Genomic DNA, 24,872 nt, shown 5'->3' on the forward strand with positions numbered 1-24,872 from the left:
TATTTTGTCACATTGATCCCAAAGCAGCTCTGCTCTTTTCTGAAGCTCCTAAAGGCTGCTTTCTTTCTTTTTTGGCCTTGGCTCTGCGTTATTGACCTCAGAGCACCCTTTGGATGCAGTTAGAAAACCAAACATACACAATGAGATTGGAACTAGATTCAGGCTGATGCCACCTGACACCAGGAAAATTTCCCCAATCAAGGTAGATTTATATAAGATGCCAGGGGAGAAAAATGAGGCAATCTGGTGCCAAGTCCATGAATAGCCAACTGGCAGAAGAGCAGTCAGTAAAGGAGTGGACAGGTCATGCCTCTTCCTTGTAAGTACGATTGCAAACTGCACTGCAGTGGGTGAGTGGCAGGATGAGTTTCTCATCAACTATTTCCCGTACAAGTGTTGTCTCTTGTCCATTTCACTTCTGCACGTGGACAAATTTGCCTCCATCCAGCATCACAATGGACTTGACCTTCCTGTCATCTGCTGTTGTCTCTTTGAAATTCACTCCCAGCTCGAAGTGGACCTCCCCATTATTGAAGGTGCTTTGGGTTTTTATGGTGATTCTGTCCCCATGCGCTTAGATGACTGTGGTAGGCTTGGTCATATTGGCCACTTGCTTGGTAGCAAAACCCACACCAAGGGACTTCATGTAGTCATTGAAATTCCTGCTATCCACTAACTTCCAGGTACCCATGAAGGTCTCCACTGTGGTGAGGCTGGGCTAGGCTGGGAAAGAGAAGACAGAGAACACGTGCAAGGACTCTGGGACCTTCTTTTTTTTTTATTATTTTAAAATTTATTTTTGGCTTTGCTGGGTCTTTGTTGCTGCACAGACTTTCTTCTAGTTGTGGCAAGCAGGGGCTACTCTCTAGTTGTGGTGTGAGGGCTTCTCATCGCCGTGGCTTCTCTTGCTGGGGAGCATGGGCTCTATGCTCAAGGACTTCAGTAGTTGCAGCATGTGGGCTCAGTAATTGTGGCTCCTGGGCTCTGGAGCACAGGGGCTTAGTTACTCTACAGCATGTGGGATCTTCCCGGACCAGGGATCGGAGCCCCACCATCTCCTGCATTGGCAGGAGGATTCTTTACCACTGCACCACCAAGGAAGACCCTAAAGTTTCTTTTAAAGACATTGGCAGGGGCCCTTCCCTAGCATCCAGGCACAGGTTTGATCCCTGGTTGGGGAACCAAGATCCCACATGCCACGCTGAGTGGCCAAAAAAAAGACATTTTGATCATCATCTGCTGCTCATCACCCAGCTCCAATTCAATCCAGGTGGTGGTTGTGGAAGGACATGCCATCTTATATCTTTTATTTCTCCTTTTGAGACCCCAAACTCCAACTGAATTCCCTCTCCTTACCCAATTAAAAACTGTCTTCCCCAGATACCAGTGAACACGAGTCTCAGCTCAACCAGTCTAGACGCCCCATAACGCTTATAACCAACATGTGAATCATTACAAGGTTGGTCATACTGTGGGCTGTAGGAATAGAATTTTATGTTTAACTTAGCTTCAAGGCATGAATAAATTCATGGTTAATTTTTTGTGAATTTTTTTTGGACGGGTTTAGAACCAAACCTTTATTAACGCTGTCAGGAGGAAGAAAATGATGAGTAATTATGTATATGATACAACAGAATTAGTTTTTACCATACAGAGCAAAAAACAAGATCTTTTAAGCACCTACTTTTACAGTTTCAATTTCAAAAGAACACACCCAAACATCTTTCCCCATATGGGCATGACTACCACCTTTAAATTCTAGTAATTGTATCATGCTCAAGTCACTAGTTAAAAATTGGACTATCATACCGACATATTTTTAAACATTAAAAGGAAAAAAAACTTGGAAGACAGAAAAATTCCAAGGGCAGAAAGTGTTGGGGATATAAATTTTTTAAAGTAAAATTTAAGGACAAGAGGGACATGATAAAAAGCTACTGGTATTACCAACTCATGGCACAGTTCAGGAACAAGTATGAATTATCATACAGGGTTTTGAGATCTTTCCCTGAATTTCTACCGATTGTATCTTGTAAAAGTCCACCCTTTTCTCTCCCACCCCAGGTTTTGCTCTTAATCCCCAAACTGATTTTGGCTAATAGATTCTACTCTACTACTGGATTATTTAAAAAGCATAAAGAAACCTTGGACTAAAGATACAACAAATTATCTAACCTTAGTAAGAGTACATGGATTCTGTTTGCTACCAAACATTATAGTCATTTTACAGTGACCACAAAAGACTGTTTGCTTCTTCTTGTTACAATGACTATGAAAAGTACAATAAGCAGAGATTTTGCTTTCTTAATACTGCCCACAAACACAATAAAACCAAAAGAAGTTGTGTTCACATGGCACAACTCAACATAAAATTCCTTTAAAATTACTGCATTTCCACTTTGCTCAGAATTTTTAATCACAAAATATCTCAGTGAACAAAAATATGAGTTACATATCAAGTGCACACCAGAATCTTAGATACTTTTAAAGTCCACGTAGGTGTAGTCCCTCCCGCAAGTCAAGTGCCCCTTCTTGGGGGGAGGTGGGGTAGCAGGGACAGCCTGGCCTGCAGGGCACTGTCGTCCTCAAATGACTGTGATCACTTTCAATGCAGCTTTTCCCAGGATATTTCCCCCAAGATCTTCTTTTGAATCTTCCTTCTCTTTGTACCAAACTCCCCAGTCTCAACTGTCATCTCCCTCATCTGTTTCCTGAGACCTTAAACAGGCCAATTCCTCCCTGACAACTAAACCTCTATTGCAAGTCCTGTGTTGTTTTTTAATAATGTCTTTTTAATTTAATTTTGAAATAATTTCAAGCTACAGAAGAGTTGCAAGAATGAGACAAAGAACTGCCGTATGCCTTTGCTCCAAATATATCAATTGTAAAAACATTTTCCCATGATTTTTTTTTCACTCTCCCTCCCACCCTCCCTCCGTGTTCCCCTTTTCTCCTTCTATCTCCCTTCCTCGCCTTCCTTCACACACACACACACACTATTTCCCCAAATAATTTAAGACAGTTGCATAAAATATATTCCTTTACCTTCAGATTTTTATCTAAGGATCTTCTCTTACATAATTATCAAACTCAGAAAATTTAACATTGATATACAGCTATTACCTAAAACATGGTTCACATAAGAATTTTCCAGTTGTTCCAATAATATCCTTTATGGCAATATCTCCCTTTCCTTCCCAGCTCCAGGCCATGTTACATTTAGTTGTCACGTCTCTTTAATCGTCTTTACACTTTGTCTACCCTGACATCCACATATTTTGGAGATTACAGAGCAGTTGTTTTGTAAATTTGTGTTTGCTGGATGATTCGACTCAGGTTATACCTTTTTAGTATAATTAGAACTTTACACTTGCATAGGCTATTTCTGCCACAAAGCAAAAGACGTATTTAAGCGTGTATAAAAGATGCATTAAAAAAGTTGCATGTTCCCAACAGACTGCCATTGCTGCAGAAGCAGACAATCCCACCTATTTGCTAAGAGGAACACATGTAAACTAGTTAATTTTGACATATTAGTACTTGAAAATGATCCCCCTGAGTCAATAAACCTGCTAGGTACCTCCATATTTTAAAAGAAAAATTCACTAACCCAAACCCACAAGGATCTTCCCCGATGGCTCAGTGGGGGAAGAATCTGCCTGCAATGCAGGAGATCTGGTTTTGATTCCTGGGTGGGGAAGATCCCCTGGAGAAGGGCATAGCTACCCACTCCAGCATTCCTGCCTGGAGAATCCCATCGACAGAGGAGCCTGGCAGGCTACATTCCAAAGGGTCCCAAAGAGTCAGACATGACCGAGCAATAATATTTGGATTTGGAAACTCACAGAGGCCTATACTTTTAATTGCGGTTGTGGGCTGTTTCTCAGGTAGGTTATTCTATGCATGTTCAAGGGTGAGAAATGATGTAATTTTATCTGAAGCCATTTTGAAAAAGGGTCTTAAATACCCCAGGAGTAGCCCACTTTCTATAATGGATGCACTGAAGCTATTACACCCTTTTTAGTTTGTCTTGGTTTTCCTGAGGTTTACAGATCACTAACAAGTCCTTCAGGGATTGGATTTCAGAGCAGTCATATACTGGATTTAATGGTGACCCCTACAGTCCGTGGGGTCACAAAGAATCGCATGTGACTAAGTGACTGAACCACGCTGAGATACTGGATTGCAAAAGTTCAAATATCTAGGGAAAGAAAGGCCTGTCAGAACCAGGTTGGTTTTGGGCGGTGGAGTGCGGTGAGCTCACCAAACAGCTGGATGAGCAGTGAGAGGTGAGAGTGAGAGGTAATGAAGCAGGAGGTCCAGGGAGGGAGGTGAGGTTCAAATACAGCACTGATCTGTCTTCAGGTTTGCCCAAGGTTGGCCCTTTTCGGATTATGCCCCATCAACCAAAAAGAAAGCAAATGAGTGAGCAAGTTTATTACAAAATATAGATTTTTTTTTTTTTTTTTACTTAATGAGGATTTCAAATACAGGTTTACTTAAGCTTGTGATTTCTAAGCAAATATCTGTTCTTAGGATGAAAATTTGCTATGTAGTAAAGAAAATAGTGTTTTTCTTTTTATCTTTTAATATAGTGAGGAAACAGAGCATGATGACTTTATATCTCTCTCCATTTCCCAGGCAACATTCCCAGCATCTTCATGTCTCTGTGTGCCCCCAAACCCTCACTTTTTTTCCGTCACAGAAGCAGTAGCAGCAACTTTGCACATAGTTTTTGGGAGGAACAGATGTAAACCACTGACCACATATGACAAACCGAGGTTCCTATGTTACAGGCAAGGTGAATAGCACAAAAAGGAGGCAGTATTCTACAGAATGGCTAAAGAAATATCAATAACAAATGAACACAGCCTGTGGGATTTGTTGCTTATATTGCCTTCTCAGAATACAAGGTTCCTACAGTTGACTGAATTTGTGTCTGTGGAGTTCTAGAGTTACTAGAATATCCCCGTACTTGAAATTTGAGACTAGAATCATGTTGAAAGTTTTAGGGGAAGTATATAATTTAAGCTAGTATCTATATGTATGAAGAGGAGAGAATGGAAACCCACTCCAGTATTTTTGCCTGGAGAATCCCACAGACAGAGAAATCTGACGAGCTACACAGTCCATAGGGTCACAAACAGTTGGATACGACTGCAATGACTTAGCATGCATATGAAGATAACAGGAGAAGCAGTGAGATACACATCAAACTAATTTTCACTGGTGGCTTAAACAGTTAACATTAAAGTGTATTTAGATATTGCAGTTTAAAAAGAACTTTTTTGGTTAGGTAATTTAGTTTATAGTATCTTTAAAATAGTACCTATAGTTAAAATCCCCATAGCTTTTTGTTTTAATCTTTATGACTTCTTTTTGTTGTTAGAAAACTGAGGGGATCTTGAAAGTTCTCTTCACAAGAAAGAAGTTTTGTAATTATGTATGGTGACGGATGTTAACTGAACTATTATGGTAATCATTTTGCAATGTATCTAAATATTGAATCATTATGTTATATAACCTGGAACTAATATAATATTATGTCAATTGTATGTCAGTTAAAAATGAATGAATAACCACTGCCAAACAGAATAAAACAAAACTTTCTGTCTTTTATAATTTATTTTAAAGATCACTTTGTAAATATGCCTTGCTTTGTGAGTTTTCCAGTAAGCATAAAAGGGTGTCATTAATGTCTCCATTTGGTTTATAGCAGTCTTAATTTATTTAAATGCTCTTCACTGTGATTTAGAAGATGGAGCTGATTCTTCTGGTATCACAGGATGATAGGAATTATGGGAACCACTCATTTTAGAACTTTTCTTGCATAAACATGTTGTGATCATAAAAAGTAAAGGATAAGAATAATGTAGTTATTGCTTCTATTTTGTTATCATGAATAACCTATAAACCAATATGTTCACTGCTGACAAGGAGAACAATTTCCAGTCAGTGGAGCTTAAGATGCATAGTTTCCCAACCCAATTGTTTTAATTGAAAACTGAAAGCACAAATCTTTTTCTAGTCTTTTCTGAGGACTTGGCTTCTTTTACTTCAGCACGTTTGGGGCTTCTCTCTTTTCTCTGCTTTCCTCAGAGGAACTTCCTCTCCAGAGTCTTCTCCTGGGGAAATAATTGTAATAAGGAGGAAGGTGACTGTGTGGACAAAAATGTGGATGGAATTGAAAATGGTGGTTCCACGTTGGAGGTGGGTAAGGCCTGTATGGGAACCTAATGTAGACTCGGGGCCATTGTGGCAGGAAAAAATGGAAGGGACACCTAGGTGAGCTGGTGATGGGCTGGATCCTTGTCACTGGGTTCCTTGTGGCAGGGGGAGGGGTGAGTGTAAATATCTCGCAGTCTGTAGGGTTTGCATTATTTTGTGAGTCTCCAGGAGGAGTGACCACTTCTTCTTGTCCTGTGGGGAGAAAAGTGCATGTCAGGAAATAGGCCCGATGACAGGAGCGGAGGGGAGAGTGTTCAGGTGTAGCAGAGGAGAAGGAATGGAAGGGAGAATTCTAGAGTTTCCCTAAAGCGTGTTTGAGGGAACTGTCTAGGTCAGTAAAATGAGACATGGACACTCCTTGTGACCCAGAAATTCCACGCTGGAGAATTTACCCACAAGAAATGAGTGCGTATGTCTACAGAAGATTAGTTCAAGAATTTTTTTTTTTTTAAGAAGCTTTTTTTTGGCCACACTGTGGGGTATGTGGGATCTTAGTTCTCTGACCAGGAATCAAACCTGTGCCCCCTGCAGTGGAAGTGCAGAGTCTTAACCACAAGACCACCAAGGAAATCCACATAGCACTCTTATTTATGTTAACCTAAACCTGGAAACCATCAGTGGGCTCCCTGGTGGCTCGGATGGTAAAGAATACGCCTGCAATGTGGGAGACTTGGGTTGGGAAGATCCCCTGGAGGAGGGCATGGCAACCCACTCCAGTATTCTGCCTGGAGATTCCCATGGACAGAGGAGCCTGGCGGGCTACGCTACAAAGGATCACAAAGAGTTGTACATGACTGAAGCAACAAAGTACATACACACAGAAACCATCAATAGGTGAGGATAAATAAACTATGTATTCATACAATAAAATACTACTCAGCAATAAAGAGCAAGAATTATGAATACAACATGTTATTTAGTGGAGAAAGGAACCAGTGAATTCTTTCGATCTTGATCTGGGTGGTTGTTATATGAATATGGAGATATGCACACACATTTATATTTATACACATACATATAAATATACACAAAAATACATGTGTACACACATATGACTATATGCACATATGCATATATGTAAAAAGTGATTCATCTGCACTTATAAGATGTGTGCCTTTTATTGTGCATAAATTATAAATAAATAAAAAAATTTGTTGGAAAAAAATGTGATGTTAACAAAAGTAACCATTCCCCCAAAGGCTATTAATGCGAAAGATTTGCTTTACTCTCCCAGCAGTGAAATCGCTCCCTGAAGAGGACATAGGGAGTGTCTACACACAGCAGAGGAATGACCACTGAGGACCAGGATGACAAGTTTCCAAGAAGAAATTTGGATCAATATCCACTGTCAAGCTGGATCACTTAATCAAATTGGCTACGAAAAAGCAAGATTTCCTTTAGAAAATTATCCCTTCTCTCCCTTAGTAACTTGCTAATGCAAGTCTGGAAAGGGAACTGAGTGTGAATGATGGAAAAAATCAATTCCTCACAGGACTGTTGTTAGACATTCAACTCTTTCATTGACTGGCCAGTGACCAATCAGATTTCATCTAAGAATTTCAACAAAGAGACACAGTGGACGATGTAAGGAGAAGGTGTAAGGGAGAGGCTGGAATGTCAGGTGTTGGCCAGGTGAATGTTGAATAAACAGAAACCAGTCTTTCCATAGCTGTAAAATGGGGAAGGCCTCTCAAAGAGAAAAAGAGACAAGTGCCTATGTGGTAACAGGGTGATTGTGAGAGTAACCTTGGCTCTCGACTTTCCGGGGTTGGTCTTTTTGAGGGCTGGCTGTACTTAAGTTTCTTGGAAATATCTTTATAATAATCACCTCTATTATTTTGTTAATCCAGCTTGAATGGGTGAATTAAATACTGACTCTCCCATATCCACTCAGGCTGAGTATTAAAATGTTATGGTTGAAACTGGATTAAGACATTTCAAACTACAGAAGATGGCTTAATGCCATATCACTCATTCTTTCTATAGGAGACAGGAAAAATAAAAGAAAAGTAGGCCCCGGCAAGGGCCACAAAAGAAATTTATAATTATTGATAAGCTGGATGATAAGGCGTGAGACTCTTGGAACAAGTCCAGAGGGAACAGTTCATAATTTTGAAAGCAAGATATGATCCTAGGGTCGAAAAACCGACCCAGACTGTTTCTCAACGGGCATCTCAGAGTCACATGTTTTATGTATCTGGTGGAAAATCTATAGATAAAAATATTAGTCTTAGTTACTGATTTGTTATTGATTACTGTTTCCTAATTACTCAACGGTTAATGATCATTTTGTTCTTTGGCCCTGAAGGCCACATGAGGTATAGTTTAACTCCCTGCATATTCTTTCTTTCACAGCTGGAAGTATAATAAAGCTGGCTTGGATTCAGTTTCGGCACCTTCGCCTTGGAGCGGTGTTGGTCCCCTCATCCTTGCTTTTCTCTGAATTCTTGTGTCTCGTTTCTCAGTCTCTCACTGTATTGCGCTTTCGGAAACCCTGCTTGTCGAGCTGGTCTCAACACTTTCCTCCTATATAATCAGTTTAATTTTGAACCTTTTTAACCTAATAACTTTCTGCTGAGAATCCAGTCGCTACAGAGGAAGCTAGCCTTATTCTTGAGCTCCATTGTGACATTTTGCTATCAGATCAGGTTTAGCTAGGTCTTGGGCTCTGCCACTCAATAAATTGGATTCTAGCTTTTAAAGACATCCACCCTTTGTGCTCATTTTACTTCTTAAAACTGAGGCTACTCACCAAATCCTCCTGACAATGGGGTGTTAGAGTCGTTAGTGTTTCTCTGGCTCTGAGATGTCTAGTGTTTTTTAAAATTGAAAAAGAATTTTTAATTTTGTTGTTTTTTGACCATGCCATGCAGCATGTGAGATCTTAATTCCTCGACCAAGGATTGAACTTGTGCACTCTACTTTGGAAACTCAGAGTCTTAACCACTGGACCATCAGAGAAGTCCCTGGTTTGTCCAATATTAGTCATTGCTCTCTTCTTCCAGGAATTTCTAGGGACTCAAGGTCAAGATATAAGCTTGTCCCAGTAACTAGCTCATGTAAAACCACATCCTCCCAGCAGACTAGACACGTGGTGACAATTTCAGGTTGCTGGTTGGCTAGCTCAAGTGTTGTAAAATATGGGAACTTTAGGGCACTTATTTGGGGAACTGTCACAGGTTTTTTACGAGGTTCAGGCCATACATCTGAGTGAGTGGGTTGATGCCATTCATGGTCTCCAAAGAGTTAATACTGCTCCTGAATTCTGTCTGTCCTTGTTCTGATCCATTCTATCTGTCTTCTAAACCTTTCATAGTCTCTTCAAAGCCCCTTCAACATTCTCATTCTTATTCATTCATTTGAAGAATTCTCTTTACAATTCTCTCGACCTTTCTAAGTAGATTACTTTGCTTCATATTTCAGAGAGAAAACTTCAGTGATCTGCCATGCACGTCTTTGTTTCTACTTCTCTCACTTCAAAGAGAAGTTTACACACACTGACTCCCTTTTCCCCCACCTATTTAATCCATAGGAATCTGACTCTGTTTCTGCCATCCCACAAATAAGTATTAGTGTTGTCACTAGTATCGAACTCGTGCACTCTACTTTGGAAACTCAGAGTCTTAACCACTGGACCACCAGAGAATGCCTGGTTTGTCCAGTATTAGTCAATGCTCTCTTCTGACAAATGTTGACAAATATTTTGACAACGATCATCAATGGTCCTGGGCTTTTAAAAAGTTGGTTCCAGATGCCAAGAACATCATTTCCTGCTCTCTTTGCCTGGTTTATCTTTATGCAGATTTCACATCTCATTTCCTCAAGGAGGGCTTCCCTCCCCCGAGGCTGGCTTAAGGCCTTTAGCAATATGCTTCCATAGCACCCCGTGAGTCCACTTTCACCATATTGATCGGTCATGTGATTAGTATTCAGTGGTTATATTCCTCCTGCACTGATGTATCTGTGAGATCGTTGTGCACACCTAGTCTCCTGATCACTAGCTCTTCGCCTACAGTGGACTTGATCAGACTGAGAGAGATCTCAGTTTCCATAATTGCAAAAGTTACCACGTTCCTACCTCTCAGGGATAATGTGATTATAAACTACCAAATATTTCTCACTATGTAGCATACTGACATAACACCAAAGATACTGAATATCAAAAATGAGCGCTCTTCTGTAATTAATTAGACCAAAGTCACTCAAATATTTAAATATAGACTGGAAACATTTTGAGAGGCAGAATAGCATAGTGTTTAAAAGCACAGGATCCCTTAAGAGAACAGACTCTGTATGATTTCAGTACCTTTAGACCATGAAATTTTTGCATCCTGTTTTACACCCCTGGATATGTTCTAGTCTCTCCTGGTTTACAGTCTATGGGAACTTGAATAGAATTTGTATTCTGCTGTTGTGTGAAAATTCTATAAATCTTAATAAGTAGCATTATTTGTCTCCATTTTAACAAATAAGGAAAGGCAAACTGGGAGGAAGCTGTCAATTAAGTATGGAAGCTGTCAATAGTCACACGATTATTAAATGGCGGAGCTCATTTAAGTCACAGAGCTCAGGGATTCTATGCTGTTTTTAAAAATTATGAAAGTATGATAACATTTACAGGTGACTTGGAAAATGCAGAACAAAGTTACATACAGTTTCATTGTATATTACAATTATTTTTCAAGTAGATAAATTAAAATTTTTAGTTGGAGTTAAAACAGCAAACTCTCAAAAATTAATAGAATGAATAGCCGGAAAAGTAGAAGGAGGTAGTGGACCTGAAAAGCATTATGAACAAATTCAACGTAATTAAGATTTATCCAGAATACTGGAGTGGGTAGCCTTTCCCTTCTCCAGGGGATCTTCCCAACCCAGGGATCAAACCCAGGTCTCCCGCATTGCAGGCGGATTCTTTACCAGCTGAGTCACAAGGGGAGCCCAAGAATACTGGAGTGGGTAGCCTTTCTATTCTCCAGCAGATCTTCCCAACCCAGGAATCGAACTGGAGTCTCCTGCATTGCAGGTGAATTCTTTACCAGCTGTACTATCAGGGAAACCCCTATTGGTCATTGCTATAAACAGTCCTTGGCTTAGTGTGAATACTTATGCCCAATACATAACAGATGAGTTGAATGAGTGGCCAGGCAGGCAGGTGTGGATTGTATTAATGGGTGTTGAGTTCATTTCTGTAGATTTTTGCAAGTCTCAGTGAGTATTTCATTCTAGTCTCAGAAAAAAATTAAAAAAATTTTTTTTTGGCTACATGGCATGTGGGATCTTATTTCCCAGACTAGAAATCAAACCTATGTGCCCTGCAGTGGAAATGTGGAGTCTTACACTGGACTGCCAAGGAAGTCCTGCCAAACCCAGAAAATTTGCAAAAATAATTGACATTCAAAATTAGAGGATAATAAAATAATCAAGCCAAACTATTGCTGGAGTTTGGACATCAATTTTAAGTGGGTTTATTATAGTCGAGACATGAAATTCATAGTACGCCAACAACTAGTACTTTAAAAAAAAAGTAAGCATGAGATGACCTCTTTTTGGAAAATGTAATTACCTGTAGTCTGTGGTTTTTGGGCAGACAATAGCTGTTTTGTAGTGAGCTACCCTGATTTTTAAGAGAAGTAAGCTTTATACTTGATGTGTAAGTATGCAGTTCTTCTATTATACATTCTCAGGCGCCTTCAGAGGTGAACCAAAAAGAAATATAAGCCTGTGATTAACTTGCTCACAATAAATGCAACTTAATTCACTGCATAGACTCACAGAATGACTAGCTGTTTTGGTCAACTCCCTAATTTTATAGATAGAGACTTTGGAGCCCATTTCATACAAATTCACACAGGCCTCTTTCAATCCTGGGCTGTGAGTCTAGTCAACTCAACAGTGTACAGGTTACTGTGTTAGGAGCTGCGGCAAAGGCAGAGATGAAGATACAGGGCCTATGGGGAGATGCTACAAATACATGAATCTATAATACAGAGCATGACGCAGTAAGTACCAAGGGCGATGTGCGAATTGCTGTAAGAATTAAAAAATGTCAGATAGAGGGAGATTGCAATTTTAAAACCACGTGTCTTAAGAAAACTGTTGTGAAGGTAATACCATAGTGACACTAAACGACATCATATGAAGCAGAATTGTAATGAACAGGTGAAAGCAGGAGAGGGGGCTAGCCACAGCTGCTGCCATGGAGATGAGAGAGGACGGGATGAGTTCGGGGATCCACCTGTGATCCTGTCTGGCAGAGCCAGGACAGGTGTAAGTAAGTGATGGCCTGGAACCAGGGCTGCCTGGAGAGAGTGAAGCTGCATTTGAAGGACTTTGAGGCCAGTCTGAGGGACAGTGGGGAAGAGGGAGCCCAAAACAGAAACCAAATTTTAGCGGTGCTAAATTTTGAAAGATGGTAACGATAACCCTATATGCGAGACAGAATAAGAGACACAGATGCATAGAACAATTTTATGGACTCTGAGGGAGAAGGTGAGGGTGGGACGTTCTGGGAGAATAGCATTGAAACATGTATATTATCATATGTGAAACAGAACACCATTCCATGTTCGATGCATGAGACAAGGGCTCAGGGCCGGGGCAATGGGATGACCCAGAGGGATGGGATGGGGAGGGAGGTGGGTGGGGGGTCCAGGAAGGGGAACACATGTAAACCCATGACTGATTCATGTCAATGTATGGCAAAAACTATTACAATATTGTAAAGTAATTAGCCCCCAACTAAAATAAATAAATTTATAAAAAATAAAAAATAAAGAAAAAAAAACCTCAAAAAAAAAAAAAGTGAATAAACCTCTAATTTCATTATAACTTATTTAGCTACATGTTTGTAGGGTTTCCTGAAGGGTGGTTCACTTTCTGGAACCACCAGCTCCGATGGCCCTGCTCCCCTCCACTCTGTTATGAGCTGTGGTGCATGGGCGCAGAGAACTAGTTGGGGGATGACTAGGGTCTACTAGGGTCTGGCTGCACCCCTGCAAAGTCCCAAGGCCACATGAAAGGGGTGGAGGGCTCAGTGTGACTCCTGGGGCTCTCCTCCTTTTCTTGCCTGTCCCCAGGGTTTGCAAACCAATTCTTTGGCTCAGGCCACCTGGAAATTTTGTAGTAGGGGAAAAGGAACAAGAAAGGAGCAGTGGAGAAATTGAATCTCAAAGAATCTCAAAGCAAGAAGTCTAGGCTCACCTCCGCAGCACCAGGACACAACTGACTAGATGTGATTAAAGCAATTAACAAACAGAAACTGAACACCCACCATGTGCAAATTACCACACTATTGAGAAATCAAAGAGGTGGACATTGCCATAATTCAGGGGGGAAATTGTTAGCTCCACAACAATAATAACTAGTATTCATCTAGTGCTTGAAGCTTGAAGAGCTTTTCTTGCAGGATAGCTCATTTGGTCCTAACAACCCCCATAATACTGCATGTCATTCATGCTGTCACTTCACACAAGAGGAAATGGATTTCAGAGCAGCTAAGTGCATCTAAAGTCATATAGCTAGGACTGAGACTAGGACCAACATCTTCTGATGATAAAATTCAGTGTCTTTCTCTTTAACCACAAAGGCTGACGGAAGCTGACGTAAATATTTCCAATTCATGGATATGTATAATCATGGAGCCAAATTCATTCTTTTTACACAACTTATTAATTAGTGGACCCACAGGAGAATAAAAGCAAACCCTTACCTTCTGCCACAGTTACCACCAACCAGCAGACCAATAGCCAGTAGGAGAAGCAGGGTCTGTGAGCCATGGCTTCTACCCTGAGCAGTCACGGCCTCGAACCCAACGTGGCTTTAAAGGGGGTGGGTGAGTCACTCACAGCTTGATTCAGGGAGTTGTATTTGCATAATGGACCACAGCCATCAGGGCCTGTGGTGTGAGGGTAAGAAGTCAGCAAAGAAATACCAGACAGTGTTTATCAACCAGAGCCTCTTGTAATGACGGCCAAACATCATCTATCCATCCTTGATCGGAGTTGGATTGTGGACAACCACACCCTCGCTATACTTCTAATTCCTTCAAATCTTTTTCTCTTAGTGCCTTCTCTTAACTTGTGTGCATAGGTCTCTTCTGCAAGAGAAAAGATCTGTCCAGGAAATATTCCACACTGTTTTCTTCTGTATAGCTTACTTCACAAAGCCGAACAATAGGGGGAGGGCATTATCCATAGGCTCAGGGACTGAAGCGGTTTGAGGAGGCTGTTCACAGGTTTCAGATCAGGGATTATGTCTTTTCTGCTTTGGTTCAGGAGCCAAGAGCAACAGTTGAAAAACTGTCTTCACTAGTAGCCGTCATGGTCGTCATCTAAACAGACATGAAAATTTGGGGAGATTAATTTAGTGAGTTGTCCTTTCAGGACTCCCTCTGATTGATCAAATTGCCCCAAAGATGCCCAGTTTGTTTCCTGTCAGCTACTGGAGGAATGGGAGGGGATGGTCACAAGTGATTAAAAGCGTGGACCTTGGACCTAGAGATGATCATACTAAGTAAGTAAGAAAGACAAATATCATATGAAATCCACGTGGAATCTAAAATATGGCACAAATGAGCTTATCTATGAAACAGAACAGACTCACAAACACAGAGAACACGGTTGTGGTTGCTAAGGATGTGTGGGGCATTGGGAGAGATGGATTGGGAGATCGGGATTAGCAGATACAAGCTTATATGTAGAATGGATAAACAACAAGGTCCTACTGTGTAGCACAGGTAACTATGTTCAATATCCCTTGATAAACCATAATGGAAAAGAATATGAAAAATGATGTATATAGGTGTATAATTGAGTCACTTTGCTGTATAGTAGAAATTAACACATTATAAAGAAACTATACTTAAATAAAATAAAGGTTAAAAAAAGTTATGGACTTCAGAGTCAGGAAAAACTGGCTCCAGCCCTGATTCCTTTTCTTACTAGGTGGGTGACTTGAAGCCTCAGGGGTAAAATGGGGCTTGTAGTATTTCCCTCTGAGGATTCTTGTGACGAATAAAAGAGGTAATTGATACAGAGCTCCAAACACAGTGCCCCGCATAAGAAAGGGAGTTGTTTTTAATTGGAGGCTAATTGCTTAACAATATTGTGGTGGTTTTTGCCATACATTGACATGAATCAGCCATGGGTGTACACGTGTCCCCCATTCTGAACCCCCCTCCCACCACCCTCCACAGCCCATCCCAAATAAATTAATTAATTAGTTTAAAAAAATCACTTAATTATAAGGAAAAGTTCAGCTGGCATAAGGAGGTTTGAGGACAAACAACACAAAACAGGTTTGGGGACAAAAACAACTCAGATAGTTGGAGCAGACGTACATGAAGGTGCTACAGAGAATCTTCTGGTTTCAAATGTTCAACATGCTGCGGGCACCTACCAGATTCCTCTGTATAATGACTGGAAGCTTCCTTTAAGCTGCTGAACTGGCTAAGAGAACATCTTCTACTGTGTCAATATATATATTGATAATGTTTCAATTCAGTTCAGTTCAGTTCAGTCACTCAGTCGTATCCGACTCTTTGCGACCCCATGAACCGCAGCACACCAGGCCTCCCTGTCCATTACCAACTCCCGGAGTCTACCCAAACCCATGTCCATTGAGTCGGTGATGCCATCCAGCCATCTCATCCTCTGTCGTCCCCTTCTCCTCCTGCCCTCAATCTTTCCCAGCATCAGAGTCTTTTCCAATGAGTCAGCTCTTCGCATCAGGTGGCCAAAGTATTGGAGTTTCAGCTTCAATATCAGACCCTCCAATGAACACCCAGGACTGATCTCCTTTAGGATGGACTGGTTGGATCTCCTTGCAGTCTAAGGGACTCTCAAGAGTCTTCTCCAGCACCACAGTTCAAAAGCATCAATTCTTCGGTGCTCAGATTTCTTTATAGTCCAACTCTCACATCCTTACATGACCACCGGAAAAACCATAGCCTTGACTAGACAGACCTTTGTTGACAAAGTGATGTCTCTGCTTTTCAATATGCTGTCTAGGTTGGTCATAACTTTCCTTCCAAGGAGGAAGTGTCTTTTAGTTTCATGGCTGCAGTCACCATCTGCAGTGATTTTGGAGCCCAGAAAAATAAAGTCAGACACTGTTTCCACTACTTCCTCATCTATCTGCCATGAAGTGATGGGACTGGATGCCATGATCTTAGTTTTCTGAACGTTGAGCTTTAAGCCAATGTTTTCACTCTCCTCTTTCACTTTCATCAAGAGGCTCTTTTGTTCCTCTTCACTTTCTGCCATAAGGGTGGTATCATCTGTATATCTGAGGTTATTGATATTTCTTCCGGCAATCTTGATTCCAGCTTGTGCTTCATCCAGCCCAGCGTTTTTTATCATGTACTCTGCATATAAGTTAAATAAGCAGGGTGACAATATACAGCCTTGACGTACTCCTTTTCCTATTTGGAACCAGTCTGTTGTTCCATGTCCAGTTCTAACTGTTGCTTCCTGACCTGCATACAAGTTTCTCAAGAGGCAGGTCAGGTGGTCTGGTATTCCCATCTCTTTCAGAATTTTCCACAGTTTATTGTGATCCACACAGTCAAAGGCTTTGGCATAGTCAATAGAGCAGAAATAGATGTTCTTCTGGTACTCTCTTGCTTTCGATGATCCATCGGATGTTGGCAATTTGATCTCTGGTTCCTCTGCCTTTTCTAAAACCAGCTGAACATCTGGAAGTTCACGGTTCACGTATTGCTGAAGCCTGGCTTTGAGAATTTTGAGCATTACTTTACTAGCGTGTGAGATGAGTGCAATTGTGCGGTAGTTTGAGCATTCTTTGGCATTGCCTTTCTTTAGGATTGGAATGAAAACTGACCTTTTCCAGTCCTGTGGCCACTGCTGAGTTTTCCAGATTTGCTGGCATATTGAGTGCAGCACTTTCACAGCATCATCTTTCAGGATTTGAAATAGCTCAACTAGAATTCCATCACCTCCACTAGCTTTGTTTGTAGTGACGCTTCCTAAAGCCCACTTGACTTCACATTCCAGGATGTCTGGCGCTAGGTGAGTGATCACACCATCGTGGTTGTCTGGGTCCTGAAGAACTTTTTTATACAATTCTTCTGTGTATTCTTGCCATCTCTTCTTAATATCTTCTGCTTCTGTTAGGTCCCTATTGAGCACCTGTTATGTGTCAGGCACTGTGCTAAGCATGTAGCTTGCATTGTATAACTGAATGTCCATAATCCGGGAGGCAAATATTATCATCTTCATTTTACCTACAAGGAAACCCAGGCCCAGAGAAGTACTCAAGTAATTTATCCAAAGTTGTACCACTGAGAGGTGGCAGAGATGAGATTTTTAAGTTGGTGTGAATCCAAAGCCTGTCTCCCCTCTTCCTGCCCACACTGGCTCTGCAAATGAATATTAAATAAAAGGTGTAACAAGAATAAAAATACAGAAGTGAAAAAAAAAGAAAGAGATTTGTTGTGGCTGCAGCTAAATTACAGTGACTTCAATTCTTTGTTCTCTTAGGAGCTTATACTTGGCAACTCATTCTTATACTTGCCAACTCATTTGATCTCTCAAAGACCTAATGGTTGAGCAGAACATTTTCCTGGCCGTTGAAGAAAGAACAAAACAGAACACAGTCCCTGGCTTCAAAAGGCTGGCAATCTAATGAGGGAGACTGTGCAAACTGAGAACCAAAGTGAATAAGAATGCAAACACTCACCAACCAGAAACATGGTAAATCCCACAGACTTGATGATAATCCTAGGGAAACATTCTAGAAATAGATGGTTAAGTCAATGATGTGTCAGCAATTTGGAAAGGAAGCAGGGACAAGCTTAGTTCCTCATATTCCACCGTTCAGTTCTGTTGACCACACGTCCTGTGCCACGTGTAGGCCTGGTATAGGTGCTCGGGCTAAAGATGGAGTTCCTGCTCTCATGGAGTGTCTAGTCTGGCAGGGACATTAAATATTAATTAAGGAATGAGAGGAAAGGGTTTGAGTGTTAAGATAAAAGCACTGGGAGCTGCAAAGCAGAAATACATGTAACTTTATGCCAATGGGTGTATATTACGTATACTACTAATATTTTGCGTCCTGCCTTGAAATCACATTGCCACACCAATAAAATTAGATCCACATACTCTCTGTAACTAAGGCCAGTATTGTGTTTTATGGATTTATTGCAAACTAGCCAAACATTTTGTATGATGAACATTTGTAGTATTTATTCTTATCCTCTTTGTACTGGATTTCTGATGACCTTTCATTTGAAATGTTGATGAAAATAAATAACAAAAGCAAATGATAATATAATTTTTTCTGTTTGCATTTGGTGTCCTGAAGTTTATAAAATAAAGGAATAAAACTTCAAAAGGAGCAAAAGTTTTTAAAGTTTCATGCAATTCTTTTTTTTTTTTGGCTGCACTGAGCATCATGCAGGATCTTAGTTCCCTGACCAAGGATGGAACCCATGCCTCCTGCAGTGGAAGCATGGAATCTTAACCACTGGACTGCCTGGGAAGTCCCTCATCAAATTTTTATTTGACAGAAAATTCTAACATATCTTTTAAAAAATTTTTTTATTATTTATTTACTGGGCTGAGCTAGGTCTTTTCAAAACTTTTTATTTATTTATTTTTGGTTATGCTGGGTCTTCCTTGCTGCCCGTGGGCTTTTCTCTAGTTGTCGGGGGGAGGGGGGGTGTGTGTTTACCCTCTAGTTATTTTGTGTGGGCTTCTCATAGCAGTGCGTTCTCTTGTTGCCCACTGCAGGCTCTAGGGTGCCTAGGCTCTAGTAGTTGCGGCTCCCAGGCTCTAGAGCACAGGATCAGTAGTTGTGGCACATGGGCTTAATTTCTCCGGGGCATGTGGGACCTTCCGGGACCAGGTATCAAACCTGTGTCTCCTGCATTGACAAGTGGATTCTTTCCCAGTGAGCCACCAGGGAAGCCCTACACTGGGTCTTAGTTGTGGCCTGTGGGATCTAGTTCCCTGACCAGGAATCTAACCCAGGCGGCCTGCATTGGGAGCGGGGAGGTTTAGCCACTGGACCAACCAGGAAGTCCCTGTAATGTATCTTTACTGCTGGTGTGTAGAGTTAGTCTTGACCGCCTTACTTATTTCTATGTTGTCGGTCAGACCATACAAGTTGAGAACAGCTGGGTGGCTGCAGCTGTTCATCTGTGGCAGCTCTGCAGAGCTGCCTGTCACATGCTCAAGGACCCCAGCACAACTACTTGAGGATGATCAGCTGCGCCTAGCTTCACTCATCTCCGCAGTCCTGATGGGATGAAGTCCCTGTTTTGCTGCCAGGACTTAGAGAATCAAAGGCACGACACACTTATGTCCAGTGAGGCTGGTTTCCTGTTGCAGAAACCGCTGAAGCTGTCTGGGGGAGGCGTTCCCCTCACCTGGCTCTGTGAATAAGCCGGGAAGCTGCCATCAGGGCCTTCGTGAGTCAGGATTACAGGTAACCTGGGGAGTGATGGGTACCAGCCTGTCCCCTGACTCAGGCTGAGGGAATAGTGGCTAGTGCCATGAGGCTCATTTCCTGGAGGCCTGGGGGTGGATCAGCGTGTTGTGTCAGGAGCACCGGGGCACACATTTCTTCTGGGAATCTATGGGGTTCTGTGGTCGGCGCCCATGTGAAGAAGACTGTAGGACTCTCCTGCTAGGCTTGCTAAGGGCGTCTTCTGCTGGGATTTCTCCTAAAAGGGATTGCAGGCACCTGAGACATATCTCCAACTGCACTACTTTGCAGATCTGGAGACTGAGATGAGATCTGGAGGAGTTTCCTGAAGTCATCCCAGTGATTTAACAGCAGAGAGGCAGTAACATCCTGGCCAGGGGCAGAGTGATGCCCACCACGTGAGAGCTCTCATTTATCAATGGCCTGAAACAGTATCAAACAAGTGGGATAAATCAGGGTTCTAGTCTCTGCCTTTCCACCCATTAGCTGTGAGACCTTGGACCTGTCAGCCTGACTGACCCTCAGTTTCATCTGTATATCATTTGCTGTGTTCTATGCATCACTGTTCTAATTATTGTGCATACATCAAGCCATTTAATTCTCAAAATAACCCAGTGAGGAAGGTACTATTGTGAACCTCACTTAAAGATGAGAAAATTGAGGCACAGAGAGGTCAGCTCATGGGACTATTAAGTGGCAGAGCCTTGATATGAACGTGGGCAGTTAGGCTCTAGAGTTCATGCTCTAATCGCTGTGCTCGGTGAACTCTGACCCCCTGGTTGTCAGCTTACTGTTATAAAGGCTCTGTGAAAGTATCCTGAAAATTCAGGCATGCACTGTAGGACAAAAGACTTGGTTGTTAAAATAATTTTTTTTTCAAGGCTTAAATAAATAAAAAGAGGTAGAGGGAGAACTTACAGATTAAAAGAGATTTAAGACACATAAACAATTACAACATTTGGACCTTATTTGGGTCCTGCTTCAAATAAACAAATTGTTAAAGAAAATACAGCTGGGGAAATGTAAACACTGACTGGATATTTGATGATATTAAGTAATCATTGTAAATATGACGGTGATGAATGATTTTAACAAAAAGATAAAGATGGATTCAGAGATAGTTGCTGAAATATTTACAGGTTATATGTTGTCTGGGATTTACTTCAAAATAATCAGAGGGTGGGGAGTGGGAGTATAGATGAAGCAAGACTGTCCATGTTTAATAATGATTTAAGCTGGATGATGGATGTATTTGGGTTTATGATGTCAAAGCCCCATGGACCTATTTCGCAGAGCTGGTGGGAAGAATGACCTCTGATAGGAAGAGAGGGGGTCGGATGCTCTTTTGGAGATTCCTCTTCTAGGGTGCCATTGATTTCAGGGTGACCCCAGTGTTTCCTACATGGCAGACTCTTAGTGGATTCTTCTGGCCTGCATGAATGCATAAGCATATAGATGAATGAATGTGAATGAATCTGGTAGACAAAGTACATGAAAAGATTTACTAAAACCTCTACTCTGAAGCCATATCCCCACTATTCACACCCCTCAGAGACAACACTGCTCCGAGTTCCACTGCTATTATCTTTTGCTTGTCCAGCCCAACATCTGTCCCAGTGCTACTGATTAGCCTAAGTTCCCTGGCTGCAGGATTGTCTGTATCCTACATTTGCAAATCACATTGCTTTTCTGTGGCCACAGAAATTGGTTTAGGGATGGGCATTTGACTCAAGCCAAATCAACTGGGGCCCAGTCAAAACCAATCCTGGAACTTTTGTATAAGTGACTGGAAAAGAGGCACATAAATTTTACCTTTGGACTTGAAGCTGGGGAGAGACATATCTATACAAAGAGAGAGTCTGCTCAATAAAACTGATTGGAGAGAGAGCAGATTCTGACATCATTTGATCCCCTGGATCCAGCTATACATGAGGCCATACACAGTGCACTGCATGTGGTATATGGTAAGACTGATTCTAAAGTATTACCAGCACAGTCTTATGATAGCAAATCACATAGAGAATAAAGATTCTAGTCTCGTGTTGCTTGTTAAATGGAAATAAGAGCTATTAATTTTTATATTCTTGTATTTGCTTACAAACTACAGAAGTAGACAGGGAGTAGAAAACTATGTCAGTTCCAGTGGTTGGGTAAGGTAAGGCATTTGAAGAAATTAAGATGATTCTTTTTATCATTCCGTGCATTCTTCCTGAGGGCTGAGAGAAACCGGGTGACTAGACAGATTCCCCACAGGTGGAAGCTGTGGATACCTGAGTATCTTGGCTACGAATGCGGTCAGGTGACTTCATCCTGTGAGCTCAGCTGCCCTGTTTATGCCTGGCAGTAGCATCAGACAGATTCAGGTTGCGGTGATGAGTCACTATGGGCTTTCCCCAGCTTCAGACACAGGGTGTGTTCACATTTTATCCTTCAAACTTTAACTGCCCCAGTTTGAGCTCCTGAATGGAATGAGTGAAGTCTGGCCTTTAGGTGTTTTCAATGAGCAACTCAGTATTTAGTGAATTGAAGTCTCTGGGTTGTAGATTGGGGTTGATAACAATGTGTCTCTTTGTAGAACTGACGAGAATATGTATCATTATACAAGCTGTAAGACCAAGGGGCAAGTTACCCAACTTTAATTTCCTCCTCTATGAAATGAGAATAATAATAGTGCCTACCTCACAGAGTTGTTGTGAGTTTAAATGAGTTAATGCCATTTAAACACTTTCAATGGAAATTGGGGCTATGTAAATATTAACTATAATTACTCTTGAAAAATAATAACTGTTTCAGACAAACGTTTCCTCTAGAACCTGGATATCTGAAACAAAACTAGGAAAAGGCAGAACGTGAGGATTTATGAAAATTGTGATTTGTGAGAATGTGCAATACCTCTCACACAGCAGTACTTTGAAGTCCTGTTTTTTAATTTTCTGAGGTATTGAATCAGTTGGAAAGCTGAATGGGAAGGTTCTCAACAGGGAATGGAGGGGGTTTTCTTTAGGTTTCTGCTAGGTGGCTAGTCATAGAAGCTGATTAAAATCTTGTCATCATACTTACCCAGACAATGGTTTCTATAAATTGCAGTAGTTAAGCTGGCAGGGGTTTGAGAGAGTTCTTTGAAATATCCAGGAATTACAGAAAATGGTAATAATTTAAGACTTGTATCTAACATTCACCAACGTCTCCAGGAGATGATGAGGGTAATGGTGACAAGCAGCTACTAGTTATTTTCAGAAATGGCATGGTTTTGATTTAAATTTGTAGAACGCTGTTAAAACTTGTTCTTTCCTTCCCTCTCCTTTTCCTTCCTCTCCTTTCTCTCTCTGCTTCTCCCCGCACTTTCTTTCTCTTCCCACTCCCTCTACCCTACAGGAAGTGTCTTCTTCCTTCTCTACAGAACCAGCCACTTTAAACATTTTATTTATTTGTTTAGGCTGCGTTGGGTCTTAGTTGTGGCCCTCAGGCTCTTCGCTGCAGTGTGTGGGCTTCTCTCTAGTTGCGGAATGTGGGATCTTAGTTCCCTGACCAGGAATGGAACTCATGTTCCCTGCACTGGAAGGTGAATTCTTAACCACTGGACCACCAGGGAAGTCCAATAATTAACCACTTCTTAACAGTTTGCCATATATCCTTCTATTCCTTTTTCTATGTATTTACACACACACACTCAAAAATCGTTATGCAGGTGGGTTTAAAAATTTTTTTATAAATGGGATAATGTTTTGAGTTGCCTTCTAAATTATTTCTTTTTCACTTAAATGTCTTTTCTTCCCAACCCAATTCATATAGATGGATCTTTTCTTTTGAATTGTTGCTTACTATTGCTTTATATGGGTGCACCATAGTTTTATTTATCGATTCACCGCCTGATGGAATTTGAGTTCCTTTCCATTTTGCGCTCTTACAAACAATCCTCCCATAGGGTGCACGCAGGGTGCATTTGCCATAAGGTACATTTAAAAGTAGCTTGCTGAAATTGTTTTTAGATTTAAATTGTAGACTTCATCTTCATTTCATTCTAGTTTCCTGGTCCCTATGGCACTTTGTGGGCTCGAGCCTTTGGATAGCTGGCTAAAACCATTTCGTATCCTTTCAACAACGATATATCCAGATAATGGTGACGGCCACAGAAAGGTGAAACGTACATCTCAGTAAGGCATTTCCTACTCTTAAAACCTACCCACAAGTGTCATAGAGAGAGTGGAAGCCAAAACATTTTTTTTAAATGCTCAGGATTTCAGAGGTAGTTCCCTTCAGCTGTATAGGCTGGCAACACTTGGTACCATTATAAAGTCTACGTCTTTTATAAGCACTGGTACCCTTTACTTCTAATTAAATTGTACGTTGAGTACACTTTGCTGACAAGCCTGCAGCTGTGCCCATCTCCACAAGGTGCTCGTCTTAAGTATTTGTGGTTAGTGTCCTGCACTAACAGAGTATGCTTCACTATCTCTGTTTAATAAAACACATCCATTTTAAAAAGCATGAGACCTCGATTTGCCGAGTCAGATGTGATGTTATGTATTTTTTTTTTTTCAACAGCACAAGCTCTACCACAAGGATTTGGGAAGTTTATTATCTGACACAAATCTGTTGGGGGCTCCTCGGCTGTCAACCGACCACAAATCATGGAGCCAAGGTTAAGTTCAAAGTATCTATTTAGTAAGTGACTGGATACTCTGAGACAGTGCTAACTCAAAGTAGCCAGTTCAGAGTGAGATGAGGTGTTCGTCCTAGAATATAGATCAACATGTAGTTTCAGTGGGACTTCCCTGGTGGTCCAGTGGTTAAGACTCCATGCTCCCAATGCAAGGGGTATTGGTCAATCCCTGGATGAGGAACAAAGATCTTGCATGCTCTGGCCAAAAAATAAACAAATGTATCCTAAAAACACATTGCTTTATTCATGGAGAAAATCTCACTATGAAAATATGTTGACTAAATAGCGGGCTTGGCGATGTAGTTGACTTCTTTTCTTATGTGAACTCCTTTACTTGGACACTGGTCTCTGAACCACATGATGAGTAGCACTGTCTCAAGTGCTTTATGAAATGGAATGAATGAATGAATAAGTGAATGAGACATATCTAAGATGGATTAAGTGATTTTTCAGAGTTGACATGGGAGGATGTGATTAAATAAAATTTTCTTGACTTTCGGTGGGACAATGTTCCTCGCTCCTCCTTGAGCTGCCA

At 41.2% G+C, this 24,872-nt stretch overlaps 1 protein-coding gene and 1 pseudogene across 1 annotated transcript; both read right to left on the minus strand.

Moving 5' to 3' along the window:
• Nucleotides 1–304: 304 nt before the first annotated feature.
• LOC145515404 (fatty acid-binding protein, heart pseudogene) lies at nt 305–1,732 on the minus strand (annotated as a pseudogene).
• A 4,320-nt stretch (nt 1,733–6,052) lies between these two features.
• Nucleotides 6,053–14,003, minus strand: ODAPH (odontogenesis associated phosphoprotein). The gene is made up of 3 exons (XM_081515722.1): nt 13,937–14,003; nt 6,281–6,420; nt 6,053–6,136 (listed from the first exon to the last, which is right to left on the minus strand). The coding sequence occupies exons 1-3, from the start codon at nt 14,001–14,003 to the stop codon at nt 6,053–6,055; spliced, it is 291 nt and encodes a 96-aa protein (XP_081371848.1).
• Between the last annotated feature and the right edge of the window lie 10,869 nt (nt 14,004–24,872).

Source organism: Giraffa tippelskirchi, chromosome 1 (assembly GCF_054371585.1).
Source record: "Giraffa tippelskirchi isolate mGirTip1 chromosome 1, T2T-mGirTip1v1.2.pri, whole genome shotgun sequence".
In the NCBI taxonomy this organism is placed as follows: Eukaryota; Metazoa; Chordata; class Mammalia; order Artiodactyla; family Giraffidae; genus Giraffa; species Giraffa tippelskirchi.

Coding starts and splice junctions, on each gene's coding strand:
- ODAPH (XM_081515722.1), bottom strand. CDS start 14,003: ATGGCTCACAGACCCTGCTTCTCCTACTGGCTATTGGTCTGCTGGTTG. Junction 6,421..13,936: donor GGTGGTAACTGTGGCAGAAG/GTAAGGGTTTGC, acceptor TTCTCCCCACAG/GACAAGAAGAAGTGGTCACT. Junction 6,137..6,280: donor CCATCACCAGCTCACCTAGG/TGTCCCTTCCAT, acceptor CCTTATTACAAT/TATTTCCCCAGGAGAAGACT.